General features: G+C 37.1%; 1 protein-coding gene across 2 annotated transcripts in view; it reads right to left on the reverse strand.

Annotated features, from left to right (window-relative positions):
* Window positions 1-14,278, reverse strand: part of NBAS (NBAS subunit of NRZ tethering complex) — a 356,127-nt gene that overhangs the window by 123,236 nt on the left and 218,613 nt on the right. For both annotated transcript variants that reach the window (XM_054023471.1, XM_054023470.1), the window contains 3 exons: window positions 8,860-8,970; window positions 4,737-4,987; window positions 139-473 (listed from right to left, as the gene is read on the reverse strand). In XM_054023471.1, the coding sequence (XP_053879446.1) occupies window positions 139-473; window positions 4,737-4,987; window positions 8,860-8,970 (697 nt within the window). The remainder of the gene's footprint in view (window positions 1-138; window positions 474-4,736; window positions 4,988-8,859; window positions 8,971-14,278) is intronic.

A 14,278-nucleotide genomic window follows, 5' to 3' on the forward strand; every position in this document is an offset into this window, starting at 1 on the left:
TTTTAATATAGTGTATTAATTCAACATTTCCCTAGAAGAAAAAGTGATAAAAATGAGATATGGACTATCTGTATGAAACTTATTATCTAAGCAGCTTAACCATACTTGCAATTTTTTTGTAAAAGGGATTATATTTACCTTGGTGACAGCCTTTGAAGAAAAGGTAATGTCATCAATGAAAGTGACAATATCTCCTGGGTAGAGTCTATCAAAGTACTTTGCACATGTATCATATGCACTTAACCACTCTGGTATTGTTTCTGGTGCTTTTTTAATGAGCTTGTGATCACCATTCCAGAAGAGTTTTTGTAACCAGATGGTGTAAACAGAGCTTGGAGAGAGCATACTACCATCTTTCTCAGGGATTTTGGGAGCGAGTTTGGAAATGGATAAGATGTTCTGACTTGTAAGGATGGGCTGCAATACTCCCAGAGGGCTCACATTTTCATCTGTTAGTTTTTTGTAATTGAGATCTATTGGCAGAAAGAGAAAAACAAAAGTAGTTATTAAAGTTGCATCTATTCAACAGGTAGGACTGTATTTGGCATTCTATGTACAAAAAAAAAAAAAAAAAAAAAAACAAGGACTGAAAGAGCACTGACAGAGCTATCATCTCCACAGACAAAGTCCATTCTAACTTAGGGCTGATGCATGTTGACAGACTGTAATGTAGAAAGGGCTATTGATGCCTCTATTTGCTGATAATCAACAGGTTTAAACTCCTAGTGATAACAGTCTGTCAAGAAACATTATCATTTTTTTTTAAATTATTCAAGTCCCATACCAAGTACATATACATATACACCTCTACCCTGATATAACGCTGTCCTCGGGAGCCAAAAAATCTTACCACGTTATAGGTGAAACTGCGTTGTATCGAACTTGCTTTGATCCACTGGAGTGTGCACCCTCCCCCCCCCGTTATATCTGAATTTGTGTTATATTGGGTCGCGTTATATCGGGGTAGAGGTGTATGTGTTTATCCATAGAGAAGCAAGCGTGTATACAGATACATCTATGGCTACAAATATACATAAATTCCTGTAAAGCCTACAAAACTTGATTCTGCCCCTCTGCCTTCACTGACAAAAAGTATGCTTCTACCATGGGAAAACTAACGTGCATGAGCTATCTCGCTGTAAAAACATAGTGGAGACAAAACACTAGTTTTACAGAGACATAAACTTGGCAAGGTCACCCATTGCCAGGGGGTAGTACTAACCTTCTCTAGCTACCTCATGAAAAGAACTACAAATGCCTTGTCTCCATTTAGGATTTTATGATGAGATAATAATCATGTTAGTCATCTTGCTGTAAAAACACTATGTGTCAGTGAAGACAAAGACATAGTGTGCCTGTCTGTGAAGAAAAGTAAACAAGCCCGGCTCCGTCCAAAAACCTTAACCCTGAGAAATTGGTGGAACATCTTCAGTAGCATTACTTTACACTATAGCCCTCCCACTCTGCCCCATACTCTCTCTTGTCAGATAGGTTTATCTACATCCTTCAAACATGTTGCTTTCACTTGGGCCCTTCTGGAAATTCTTATACATGCTTAACTTTCAATAGTCTCCTTGAACTCAGGGAGCCTTAGGCCAAGTCTACACTTACTGGGGCATGCGCTGCTGCAATTTTTTTTTTTTAATGGAGATATACCTATCTCCTAGAACTGGAAGGGACCCTGACAGGTCATCAAGTCCAGCCCCCTGCCTTCACTAGCAGGACCAAGTACTGATTTTGCCCCAGATCCCTAAGTGGCCTCCTCAAGGATTGAACTCACAACCCTGGGTTTAGCAGGCCAATGCTCAAACCACTGAGCTATCCCTCCCCCTACTGATGTTAAATCGACTGCAGTACTCCCCCAGAACGAGAGGAGTAAGGTAAGGGCAGACACTGCAGTAAGTCGACCTAAGCTACGTTGACTCCAGATACAGTATTCATGTAGCTGGAATAGCGTAACTTAGGTTGACTTACCCCAGTAGTGTAGACAAAGCCTCAGACTGTAAGCTCCTCAGGGCAGGGACTTCGTCTTTTGTCTTTACAATTCTATGCACATTTCTGATGCTGTACAAATAATAATGCTATGACTGTGGATAAATGGGGGAAAAAAACAACACCCTAGCAACTCGGCAAGATCAAGATTAAAGATGCAAGAAAACAGCAGCCAAGAAATGCAAATGTTAAGACTGCTCCCATAATGGTATACATTGACAACAAATCAATAATATATTAAAAATTTACGTAAAAAGACGACAGATTAGAATATTCTTTACACCATGACAAGATAAAGTTGCTGGAACAACCTTAATTTCTATAATTTCCTGACTTCTGAATGCTTATTATTACAGCAGTAGTGTTATAACACTTGGTTTTACATTTAATTTCCCAATTTAGAACACACACACACACACACACACACACACACACACACGGAAATAAAGAAATCCACATATGTTCAGCTTTGGAACTTTTAAATTCTTCAATCTTGGGCCTATGCTAATGGTTTTTCATAGCTGTCTCTTCTGTGAAGTTCTGCAAGTTCCCAGCCTCAATTCTGCTACTAATGGAGCTGGATGTACTTAATGACAAAAAAAGCGAAGGAGAGACAAACAAAAAAAAGTGCTATTTTTGAAAAGATTCATAACATTTTTTCAGACGTGGCTTAGTTTTTTAAATGCAATATATGTCTGGAAATCAATCACATTTTGATGTTTCTAGGCTTAGCCAAGTAAATCAACCAAAAGCAAAATTTTGATAACGATTTCTTTAAATGCACATTTAATTGAGAATAGCAGAGAAAAAATTGCTCAAACTTTCAAAAAATTACATTTGGACTTACAAAAAATGAAAATTTGGCTTAAATTTTATTGTGGAAGATGTGAGCAATTGAAAAGGGGAGTGTGAGCTGCAAGTACCACGTGTGAAGTAAACATGTGTGTACATATGTATTTTATATACATATTGCACATAAAACTATAGTACAAGACCATTATTAAGGCTGCAAAGTCAAATACTCAAAAGTTAGGAAATACCACAAAGCTATTTGTGCAACCTTAATTTGGCCCCTTTGTGTGTATTTGTTATGACAGTTTTTAATTTCATGATTACATGCTATTTTTTCCAAAGGACCCCTGCCTCATTCAGTGCACAGAAACAGTGCTTACTGAATGAGTAGTATTCAATATTCTGTTTTGTCCTCATAGTTAAATGTGTAGCCTCAGGCCTTAATTTACAGCACACAGTTCAAACCCTGCTATAAAGACAGAATTATTAATATCCTCATGGTCTTTCCTATGGCCTTCATTACTATAGTATCTCAGTGCTTAATTAATCAATCCATCTTCACAACACCCCTGTGCGATAAGGGAGTATTATCTCTACATTACCACTGGGGGGGGTTGAGACACAGAGATTAAGGTCAAACAGTAGACTAATTTTAGGTGCTCAACTTGAGAAGCCTTGAAGACTTGATATTTTTTTTTTAAAGAGTTCTTAGCGTTATAAAGCACTTTGTACATTTAAAACATTGACTTCAGTTGTAGCTGCGAAGACTAAGCACTTCTGCAAATCAGACCTCACGTGACCAAGTTGAGCACTGAAAAAATGAGGAACACAAACAATTAGTGGGAACCTCTGAAAAGTTTACTTTAAGTGACTTGCTTAGCTTCACATACGAACTCTCTGGCACTGGCCAGGATAGAATCCAATTATCCAACGCTGCATTTGACTGATTTAGCCATAAGACAGTCCTTTCTCTTCCTGCAATCCCCTGTATTATTCACAACACATCTTCCAATCTCTGCAGCATGAGATGGGGTTGCTAAGACAGCGCTTCATTTACAATGCAATCCTCATTCATCCCCAGAGCAGAGCCATCCAGTGTATTGAAATGTTTTCTAAAAACATTCAATTTGAGGCAGACACCTATGATGTCAAGTTTCAAACCAAACAATTACAATTTGGCAAAGTTCTACACAACTGAAAAGAGGGTCTTATAATGGGTAGTGTCAGGCAACTTTAATAATGGGGACACTATTAGCCCTGCTTAAAAATATAATTACATAAATGCCTGTTGCCAGGCTGGGTGAAAAATAGTAGTTAAAACTGTATCCCTTTCTGCAGAATAAAGTAATATCAAACAACATTATTTAAAAAAAAATGAACTTTTAAAAGAAAAATGCTTAACATCTATGAAATTATGTATTATGTAATTAAGATTTTTGATAGGCACACCAATACACAGAATGAATTTTAGGTAGTTTAAGAGGAGCAGATTTTACATGAACTGCCTTTCTGCCCACAGTATGTTATTCAAGTGCTTGTTTTTGTTTTTTAAGCCTCTTCATACACTGTAACCCATATTTTTGCAGAATGGAGAATTTCATTTCAATTATACAAAGATACATTTAATATTTACATAACATTTTTAGAAGCTAAAATATTTAACATTGACTAGACTAGAAATATCAAAATACTGTTTAATTTTTTTCCAGCAATGCATTTTGCCGTAGCTTGCTATGAAAGACTAATCTAAACATGCAACAAATCCAAAGACTAGGCTAATTTTCCTCGGAGGCATAAGAAACCTATTGAGCTCCCTGCATCTATCTGATTTGCTTATAAAAGAGCACCTGATAATTTGAAACTAGAACGTGTGACCTTGTCAATACTCAGAAAACTGAATAAATGTGATCAGTAACTACAGATATAAAGTACAAAACCAATAAATCTCGTACCTGGTGCAACGGCCTTGAATTTTTTCAGCAGTCGTATGTGAGTTTCAGGTTTGATAGCATGCTTTACAAATTCTGAACAGCCGCAGTTTTCAAGGAGAGTAAAATAATAAAGCAACCGCTGGTGATCTATGCCTTCAATACCCGGGTAAACATATTTGGCCATGTGTTGATATAGGGCTTCAGGGTTGGTTTTCAAAGTCTCAAAGAGACCAAGACTTTGTGCTCTGTCTTCTATTTCTCCAGTAGATAAGCTGTGTGTAAAATAAATATTGCTTTAAAGGTTGGACGCTCAAGTAAATTAAATACATATTCATTCAAATACAAGAGGTGACATGATAACTAATATTTTCCCTTAAGCAGAAAGGTTCAATTTTGTAACAGATTTTGAAGTGTGAATACTACTTCATGTACATATGTCTGACGTGTAAAAAGTGACCCCAAATATTTAAGAAATTCTTAAATAATTCATGCTCTTTCAACAACAGGAAAAGAGGCTGGGTAATAAACTACTTATTTAGACATGTATATAGAGAGTCAGATCAGTCACATCAGAATATTTCATACTTTCACATTCCAAAGTCATCAAATGGTATTGGATCACCATTTCTATAATAAACATCTATTTTCAGGTTTTATAGTTTGCTGCAAAAATTCAGCTTTAAGATGAAACTTGGCAGGTGGGTTCTCCATCATGGAGCAAGATTTTGGCTGGTTTTAAGTTTTAAAAGGGTAAGAAAATAGAGCTTTTGCAGTTCAAGTTTTCTTTAAATTATCCATTTAAAAAGGTAATTATTCCATATTATGAATTGCCTGATTTTGCTATCCAATTTTTTTTTTTAAACAGCAAAAACCTTCACATTATAAAAAAGGAATGTGCACATGCATGGGAACAAGCAGCAGCAGAATTAGGATATTCAATAGCTACATTGTACATATGCACTTGAAACACGATATATTAATGCTTTAGATGTTCAATACAGTCAGAGGACTTGGTCAGTAAAGGGAAACGGTAATGGCATATCTTTCGGTCATTTGTTTGATTCAGTAATGACCAGAAAGTTAATATCGGCTGGACTGTTGGTGACATGGCAAATGACTTGGGCCAGGATGCTGAAAGCTTCGCCATGTGGAATAACTGTGCTAGACTGGGGCTTTGCTGATTTTATACTAGCTTATACTAGCAATAGATGTTGTTGATAGATAATGCTTAGATCATTGTATCCATTCCTATGCAAGTACAGCATACAGTACTCATACAGAGGGTACCTTCAGACAGCCTAATCTCTCAAATACATTCAGTCACTAAAATTGGCATTTTGTTAGCAGATTGAAGCATTTCCCCATAGATTTAATGCAGATGAAGATTCAACTATTCTCTCATGCCTGGGGCTGAGCCCCGTGCAACAGCTTTGAGAAACATCTATAGGTAGGATGAAGAAACCTGCAGTATTACTGCCCATTCTGTACCTACTCTCTGTAGAACCAATTTCCACGTCTGTCAACCTACCAGTGATAGTCATTCAATGTAACTGAACATGAAAATGACACTTAGAATAGCAGGAAAGCCAGAGATCTCTTGAAATAGCTTAGTACAGATAAGAACTAAACAACAAGGTTAAATACAAATGCAGGCAGAATTAAAGCCACTAATGAAAATGTCTAGAATATGCTGAAAATGTAAAGTTGATCAGCTCAAATCTGAAGAATTTAACCCACAGTACATTTCCAATAAGTCAGATGTTTTCTGCTCTCTTCTTGTTTATTAAAGGGAGTTATATTCTGAATACTGCCTCGGTAGAAGCAACATTGAGACATTTTATATTTACCTGTGATTTCCAAACAGAATATGCTCAGTTTCCAACCTTAAAGATGATTTTTGTCACTGTAAGAACTGCAAACTCAATCTTGTTTCAGTTGGAATTAAGATCCTATCTTTTATTGTAATAAAGATTCTACATATAGAACGATTACAAATTTCGATAATGATGCTGAAGACAATGCTACTACCTTGTTCCTTCATAGCTGTATTGGCTCTGCAGTGTTAATGAAATAAAATTCTGTTTTTTCCTTTCTGACCGTAGCTATTTGCTCAGTTTGGACCCACAGTTAAATCTTCCCAAATCTGCACTTTTTGTTTAATTACCTTGTCAAGACAGATATTAGAATACATTTACTGACACATGATAAATATTGAAACCTCCCTGTTAACTAAATTACAACGTGCCAACATGTTTTATAGACTTCTGTGATCAATAGTCCTTTTCAATAGCTTCTATAGGAAGAAGCAGTTATATTTTCCTTTAGAACATAAAATGTATTTTTAACTTAGATAATAATCACCACAAATTCTGATTCATTGCACAATGCAATATCATATGATCATTACTGTCATCACCTAATAAAATAAATGATTACTAGTATAAAATGTGTCTCTTTTTTCAGAAACTGTCCATAAAGTGGCTTATATAAATATTGCATATTTGTCTAACAATGAGTAACTCTTAGAATAAACTTGTTTTCATTTCAACATTAATGCGTAAGAAGGCATGCATTATTAATACAATAATCCCTGAGTGAATTATACTGTAATGGCCACATGCTTTCAATTACCCTTAAAATGAGATTATTGTAAACTAAAGAATGTTCTGCAGTATCTTATATTATTATACATCAATTTTTTTAAGATACTTTTTTGAATTTCATTTGGAAAAAGGACCTTTATTTTGTATTTCACTTATTATAGTCTTCCACAAATACTAATTCATAGATGAGAGAATGAGTAAAATGGCAGAAGCCTTAGGTGATATCCCGGCCCCACTGAATTCAGTGGAAGCTTTGCCATTTACTTCAGGGGGTCCAGGATTTCACCCCTTGTGTGTAATTTCTTTTAATGAAATAAATAGTATAGGAACATGTTCAAATTTAAGGGCTGTAGCTTTTTTTCTCTTACTTTTTTTAAGACAGAAAAATTCAGACTGCTCCTCCATCTTCAGATCTCCAACTCCACTCCATACATAAGTAGTTTTATCTCTTACGTCTCATGTTTTATAAAATACGATAACTTTTTCATGCGTTTTAATTAATAGTTAATGTTAAAAGGGGTGCAAGCATACTGAAAGGTGTGGATACATGAATTATTTCAAATTTAAAGCCAACATCTTCATTTTTTTTTTTTGTACTGAAACTGGTTTAGTTGTGACTTTCAAAACAACAGATAAGAATTGCCCTGGTTCATTGCTTTTGTTCTGTATTTATACCGAGAGCATGAAGCACTGCCATCTCAACCTGCTATAAGGACAGTTGGCATAGCCTCTTATCGTTCCATCTTACCCATTCTTAAAAAGGGGTATGTAGTATCTGCCTGCCTCACAAGGTTGTTGTTACGCATATGTGATTAATTCGAACCAATTAGAATGAGAAACAAAAGTATCCTTTTTTAAATCAATATAACCAAGCGTTGGACTCCTAAACAGAGCCTGGCTGCGGCTCCAGCCTCTGGGTGGCTGCTGCTGCGGCTGCTCCAACCTTCTCAACTGACTGCTGCTCCAGCCCGCGTTACTCCTTCCGTGGGGCTAGACAGCTGTTCCAGCCCTGCTGCTCTGATGCAGGCTGAAGCCAAAGAAGTCATGGAGGTCCTTTAAAGTCACGGAATCCACGACCTCAGTGACAAAATCGTATCCTTAATTATAAATAACTTGGCATCAGCCAAACGTATTCCCCAATGCAATCTTATATTTCATATATAATGACAATGTCGGTAGATATACAAAAATATGACCTCTTTAACTTAAATATTCTAAAATTCACACAAATTTAAATTGTTTTTAGCACATCACCTGTTTCTCCAACAAAATTCAGACAATTTGCATTTAGTAGTGTTAGATAAAAAGATGTGATAGCGACATTCTTTTATGTTACATTTTCTCCTTTTCATTTAAAAAAAAACTTTTTTCTACTGTTAACAATACATGAAATAAATGGAAAATGCGAAGCATGCTATGTGAAAGTAAAGCAAATGTAGTAAACAAAAGCTGCTTCTTTCTGCCATGAGAATTCTCTTGGAATGGGTCATACCTCAATGGAACAGAACTGTAAATTAATTCAGATGAGCCTCAACACTTACCCACTATCAGTGAACAGAAACTCAAGATGTGTCATATAAACTTCCCAAAGTGGAACACTGTAACGCTGAGCCAAGGAAAGAGATATCTTGTACACATTTTCTTCAAGTGTTCTTGTTAGGGGAGAACCATAAAACACAGCAAGAGAAAACAAAATAACTGATCACTCTAAAATGCTTAGAAAAAAAAGTCAAAGAAAAATACTTAAGCTAGAAAAGGCATTGTTGCTCTGCATACCTCCCCCACCAACCCCATGCACAAACTGAGAAGCAACAATTCAAATTAGTTTTATTTCTTTGTTTTATTCTCAAAAGGAAAACAGATTAGAAATCTATCATTCTGGAATTGCTTGTATGGGATAAATAAAAATTCCCATAGGTATAGGTATCAAAATATTAGGGATAGATTTTTCAAAGGCACAAATAGAAGTTATGTAAATGTAAACAAACTTGTTTATCTTAGTGATTGGCTAAACAAGAAGTAGGACTGACTGGACTTGTAGGATCTAAAGTTTTACATTGTTTTGTTTTTGAGTGCAGTTATGAAACAAAAAAATCTAGATTTGTAAATTGCACTTTCATGATAGAGATTGCACTACAGTACTTGTATGAGGTAAATTGAAAAATACTATTCTTTTATTTATCATTTTTACAGTGAAAATATTTGTAATAAAAATAATAATATAAAGCATGCACTATACATTTTGTATTTTGTGTTGTAATTAAAATCAAATATTGAAAATGTAGAAAAACATCCAAAATATTTAATAAATTTCAATTGGTATTCTATTGTTTAACAGTGTGATTAAAGCCACGATTAATTGCGATTATTTTTTTGTGAGTTAACTGTGATTAATTGACAGCCCTTACTATATACATAGTTTCATTCAGGTGCAGGTTCTTTAGGGGTTTTTTGGGGCTTAACCCTGATTCGAGGGATATAATAGAGACAGGGGCTGATAGATCTGTCTATTAAGATCACCTGATACTTCCTATTTTCTCAGTTGCTTATAGGTTTGCTAAGCTTTAAAGTTTGGGGTGAAATTTTCTATGCTAGTTGTCTGCCTCAGGCTGAGATTATTTTGGAAAATTTCAGCCAAAATGGTTCAGCCATTTTGGAGAACAAGGCTAGGGAAAAATACATTTTCTCCATATTAATCAATACTGGTGACCCTTTCTGAAAAGCTCTAGTGTCCCCATGCTTTGGAACAGGGACTGGGACAAGAATCCTGAGAAGTGGAAACGGACTGATTAGGTGAGGAGAATGGGACTGGGAGGAAGAGCCGGGGTGGGAAAAAGATAGCACTGGGAAGGAACAGTTGTGATCATCTAGTTTGACCTCTGGCATAACACAGGACTTTCCTGAATTAATTTCTGCTTCAAATCCAATAGTTGTGTCTGAAGATGAATATATTGTTTAGAAAAAGATCCTTAAAGATTTCCAGTGATGAGAATCGACCACAACCCTTGGTTAGTTTTTTTGATAGTTAATTACCCTCACTGTTAAAAACTTGTGCCTTATAAATTTTTCTAGTTTCAAATTCCAGCCATTGGATCTTGTTATACCTTTGTCAGCAAGACTGATAACCCCGTTTCAGATTTGTTCCCTATGTAGGGATCAAATCACTAAGGCCCATAACCCAAGTGTCATCTTCAACTTGGACCTCTCTCTAGGTATACACATCTAGGCTGTGTCTAAATCTTGCATATTCTTTGTGCACTACATCTCTATGATACAGCCTTTCCTAACCACCCATACAGCTAGGCTTTCATCATCTCACATCTCAATTACTGCAATACCCTTGTCTCTGGCCATGACAAATGCAACCTTGTCCCACTCATATTCATTCAGAATGCCGCTGCAAAGATCATTCTCCTAGCCCATCACTTAGATGATGTCACTTCCCTCCTTCCATCTCTTCAACTGGGTTCCCCTTCTCTACCATATAAAATATAAGCTGCTTGTCTTCACTTTCAAGTCCTTCATGGCTTATCCCCATTTTACCTGTCATCTCTCACTATAAATCAAAGTGTGGGCTCCTTTCTCTGATTGGCCAATGATGCCAGCCTCGACCACTTGTTAAATTTTGAAACAAGCACTTTTATGCTTTCTCCCATGCTACCCCTCACATTTGCTCCATATCGTCTGTAAAGTGACCTAATTGTCCTTCTTAAAACGTTCCTTTGCTATGATGCATACAATAAACTTGACAACAGTTAGGAAACTGATGCGTTGATGCCATAGCCTACCGTGGTGACCAATATTGTTCCAATGTTTCCTTATAGTTCCCTGTCTATCCGAATCCATCTAGGTATAACACAAGAGACAATAGATTGCTACTCTTTGGGGCTTTTTATTCTGTTTGTACAGCACCTAGCACAATGGGGCCCTGGTCCATGACTATAGCTCCTATGTCCTATGGAAATACAAATAATAAGAATGATTTTATGGTGTTTTTCCAGAGCATTGATTAAAATATTAAATAAAGTAGAACCCCACTAGAAACACACCCTTTTGGTCATTATTCTGTGTTTACAATTACATTTTGAGACCTACCAGTTACCCTGGTTTTAATCCCAATAAGTGTGCCATGTTGATTTTGTATCATTCCAGTTTCTTAATCAAGATGTCAAATGCCTTATGGGTGCCAAAGCATACAACATCAACACTATTACCTTTCTCAACCAAATTTGTGATCTCATCCAAGAATGATATCAATTTAGTTTGACAAGGTCCATTTTCTATAAAGTCATGTTGATTGGCATTAATATTATCCCAATTCTTTATTAATTGAGTCCCATAACAGCTGTTCCATTATTTTGCCCATGATCGAAGAATAGTTGCACAGGAGGCTAGTGAACAGTGTATTGGCAACAGAACTGCAAGAATCTACGCAACATTTCTTACATCACTGTCACTGGACCACCCAGCAATAAAAGGGCAACTGGGAAGAAAAAAAAAAAAAAAGGCAGAGAGGAGGTTGCCTCTACTATTTTGGGGGTTATTTAAAGCCTTGCTCTATACTGACCAAGTTTTAGATTTAGAATGTTGGGTCCACTCCAATTGCCTTCCCTTCTGATTCCTAGTGCACACATTAATGTATTTTTATCCTGGTTCCCACACTTCCCATAAAATTCATCCTGACATCCCACTGCACTATTCTCCATAAAATATGGAAGAACTAAAACAAGATAACGGACAATATATATGAGCAGGGTACAATATCATGCTGGGATATCACCACACCTTTGATACGTTAATGGCCTTTGGTTTATGAGTATTTACCCAAACAATGATAATATCATAGCAAAACAGATTCCCTGTGATGTCTGTGCCTTTCTGCAATTATCAAATCACTGATGGCAAAGATTTGGAAAAAAAAACATTTTGCATTGATTAATATATTGTGCAAATTAAAAGGCGGTTAAAAAAAAGTTAGAATAAAAAAATAATGTTAGACCACAGATGTTTATCTATTATCTCTTTTCTTCTCTTTTTGATAGGTGTCTTTTCTGCTCATGACAGCACCACAAGTTTCTACCCTTCCACTGCAACAAGGCTTCCTGTCTCCATACTCCACAAGGAAAAACTAGGCTCAATACTTTTATTCATGTGTGGGAAGAGACTACTGGCATCCTTTCTGCCCTCCAGTAAACCACAGTGTACGGGTCAGGAAGAAGCTGACCCCTATGATTATTTTTTTTTAAGTTAATCTGCAATAGGAAAAGACAACTCCAATAGAAAAAATTAAAAGGTGCTTGGAGCAACTTTAGTGAATGTAGGGCCTAATCATGCAATCCCTATGCAGAAAAAAATCCTATCACCTTCAGTATAGTAAATGTAGGGCAAAAGCTGTTGTATGAGACACTTTGGTTTTGATACTACGCTTAATCAAGTACTTTGTATTAGTGTTTCTTTGTGACCCTATAATATAAAAAAATTACCTATGAACTACTATTGGGATGGAATAGCAGCCATACATTCTCTTCAACAACTTATGCACAAGATGGTTAAACGTGGAAAATATGATGCAATGTGACTGTTACTGGGTAGCAGGGGGTTTTCACTGACCCTCTGTGTTAGCTGGTATTCAAGTCTGGTATAAATCTGCTGAAATTCTGTTAAACAGCCATTCCTGCTGCTATAAGTTAACTCCAAACAATATTTGACAAACATGTACACTCTAAGGAGCATTTGCAGGCAAAGGTGACATGTTTTTACAGGGTGCTAGGAAGAATCAAATAGTTCCTGGAACACTAAACTTCTCTTATGTAGACGATATCAAAAAAGGATGCAGGTGCAGTATGCACAACTGAAAATCCCTAGGGCTGGATTCACAAAAGGACTTAAGTGCCTCCCTGGCACCTTAGGTGCCTAAATCCCCCAGGCCCCACTGGAATTCCCAAATCCCCCACTCTGCTGTCCCCAAGCCCTGCAGGCCTCTAAAATTGCTTTGCATCTAAATTTCTGCAGAAAAAGTTCCATAGGTGCCTATATTTCTGCTTGTGAGTACGTACACTGCAGCCCCACGCCAGTCGTCCGAACACCTAAGCACGACACAAACTGGAGAAAGACAGGCATTCCTCCACCTAACTTGCCTGTGGGAACCAATTTGATAAACATGCTCAGAGTTCACCTACCGGATCAGGTCCCTCTATATGAGCTTACACAAAATGGACCAGGAGGGAGGGAGTAGCATCTTCATAACTTTTAGCCCAGTGGTTAGGGTACTTACCTGGGATGTCGGAGACCCACAGTTCAAGTCCCCCTTCTTCACTTGAGCAGGGAGAAGGGATTTGAACAGGAATCTGCCACATCCCCAGATAAATGTCCTAGCTACTGGGCTCTGGGATATTCTGACATGGGGGCTCCTTCAGTTTCTCCTGCTGAAGTTCCATTATGGATAAATAATATTTTAAAAAATCATTGGCACAGGGGGTCTGGATCCTCCACCTCCCAAGAGGGTGCTCTAATCACCAGGCTACAGAATAATATTCTCAATTTATCTCTTCCCCCGCACCCTTTGGCCCCAATGATTCTTTCATTAATTTATCCACAATGGAACACCTTCAACACTGAGCGAACAAACATGAAAAATAATTCTGCGGCTTGCTGGTTAGACCACTGCCCTGGGAGGTGACAGACCCAGGGACCGGCCACTTGCTCCATTTGAAAAAAAAAAAAAAAAAGATCCACCATGGAACAGCTTCAACAGGAAAGACTGAGGAAGGCCCCATAGCAGAATATCCCATAGCCCAGTTGTGAGAGCACTCACCTGAGAGGTGGCAGGTTCCAGTTCAAATTCCTTCTCCTCTCAGGTAGAACAGGTTCTTGAAGAGTGGGTCTCTCACATCTCAGGTCAGTACATTAGCCACTGGGTTAAAAATTATGAATGAGGTTTTCCCCCATACCATGCTCCTT

This window comes from Malaclemys terrapin, chromosome 3 (assembly GCF_027887155.1).
Source record: "Malaclemys terrapin pileata isolate rMalTer1 chromosome 3, rMalTer1.hap1, whole genome shotgun sequence".
NCBI lineage: Eukaryota > Metazoa > Chordata > Testudines > Emydidae > Malaclemys > Malaclemys terrapin.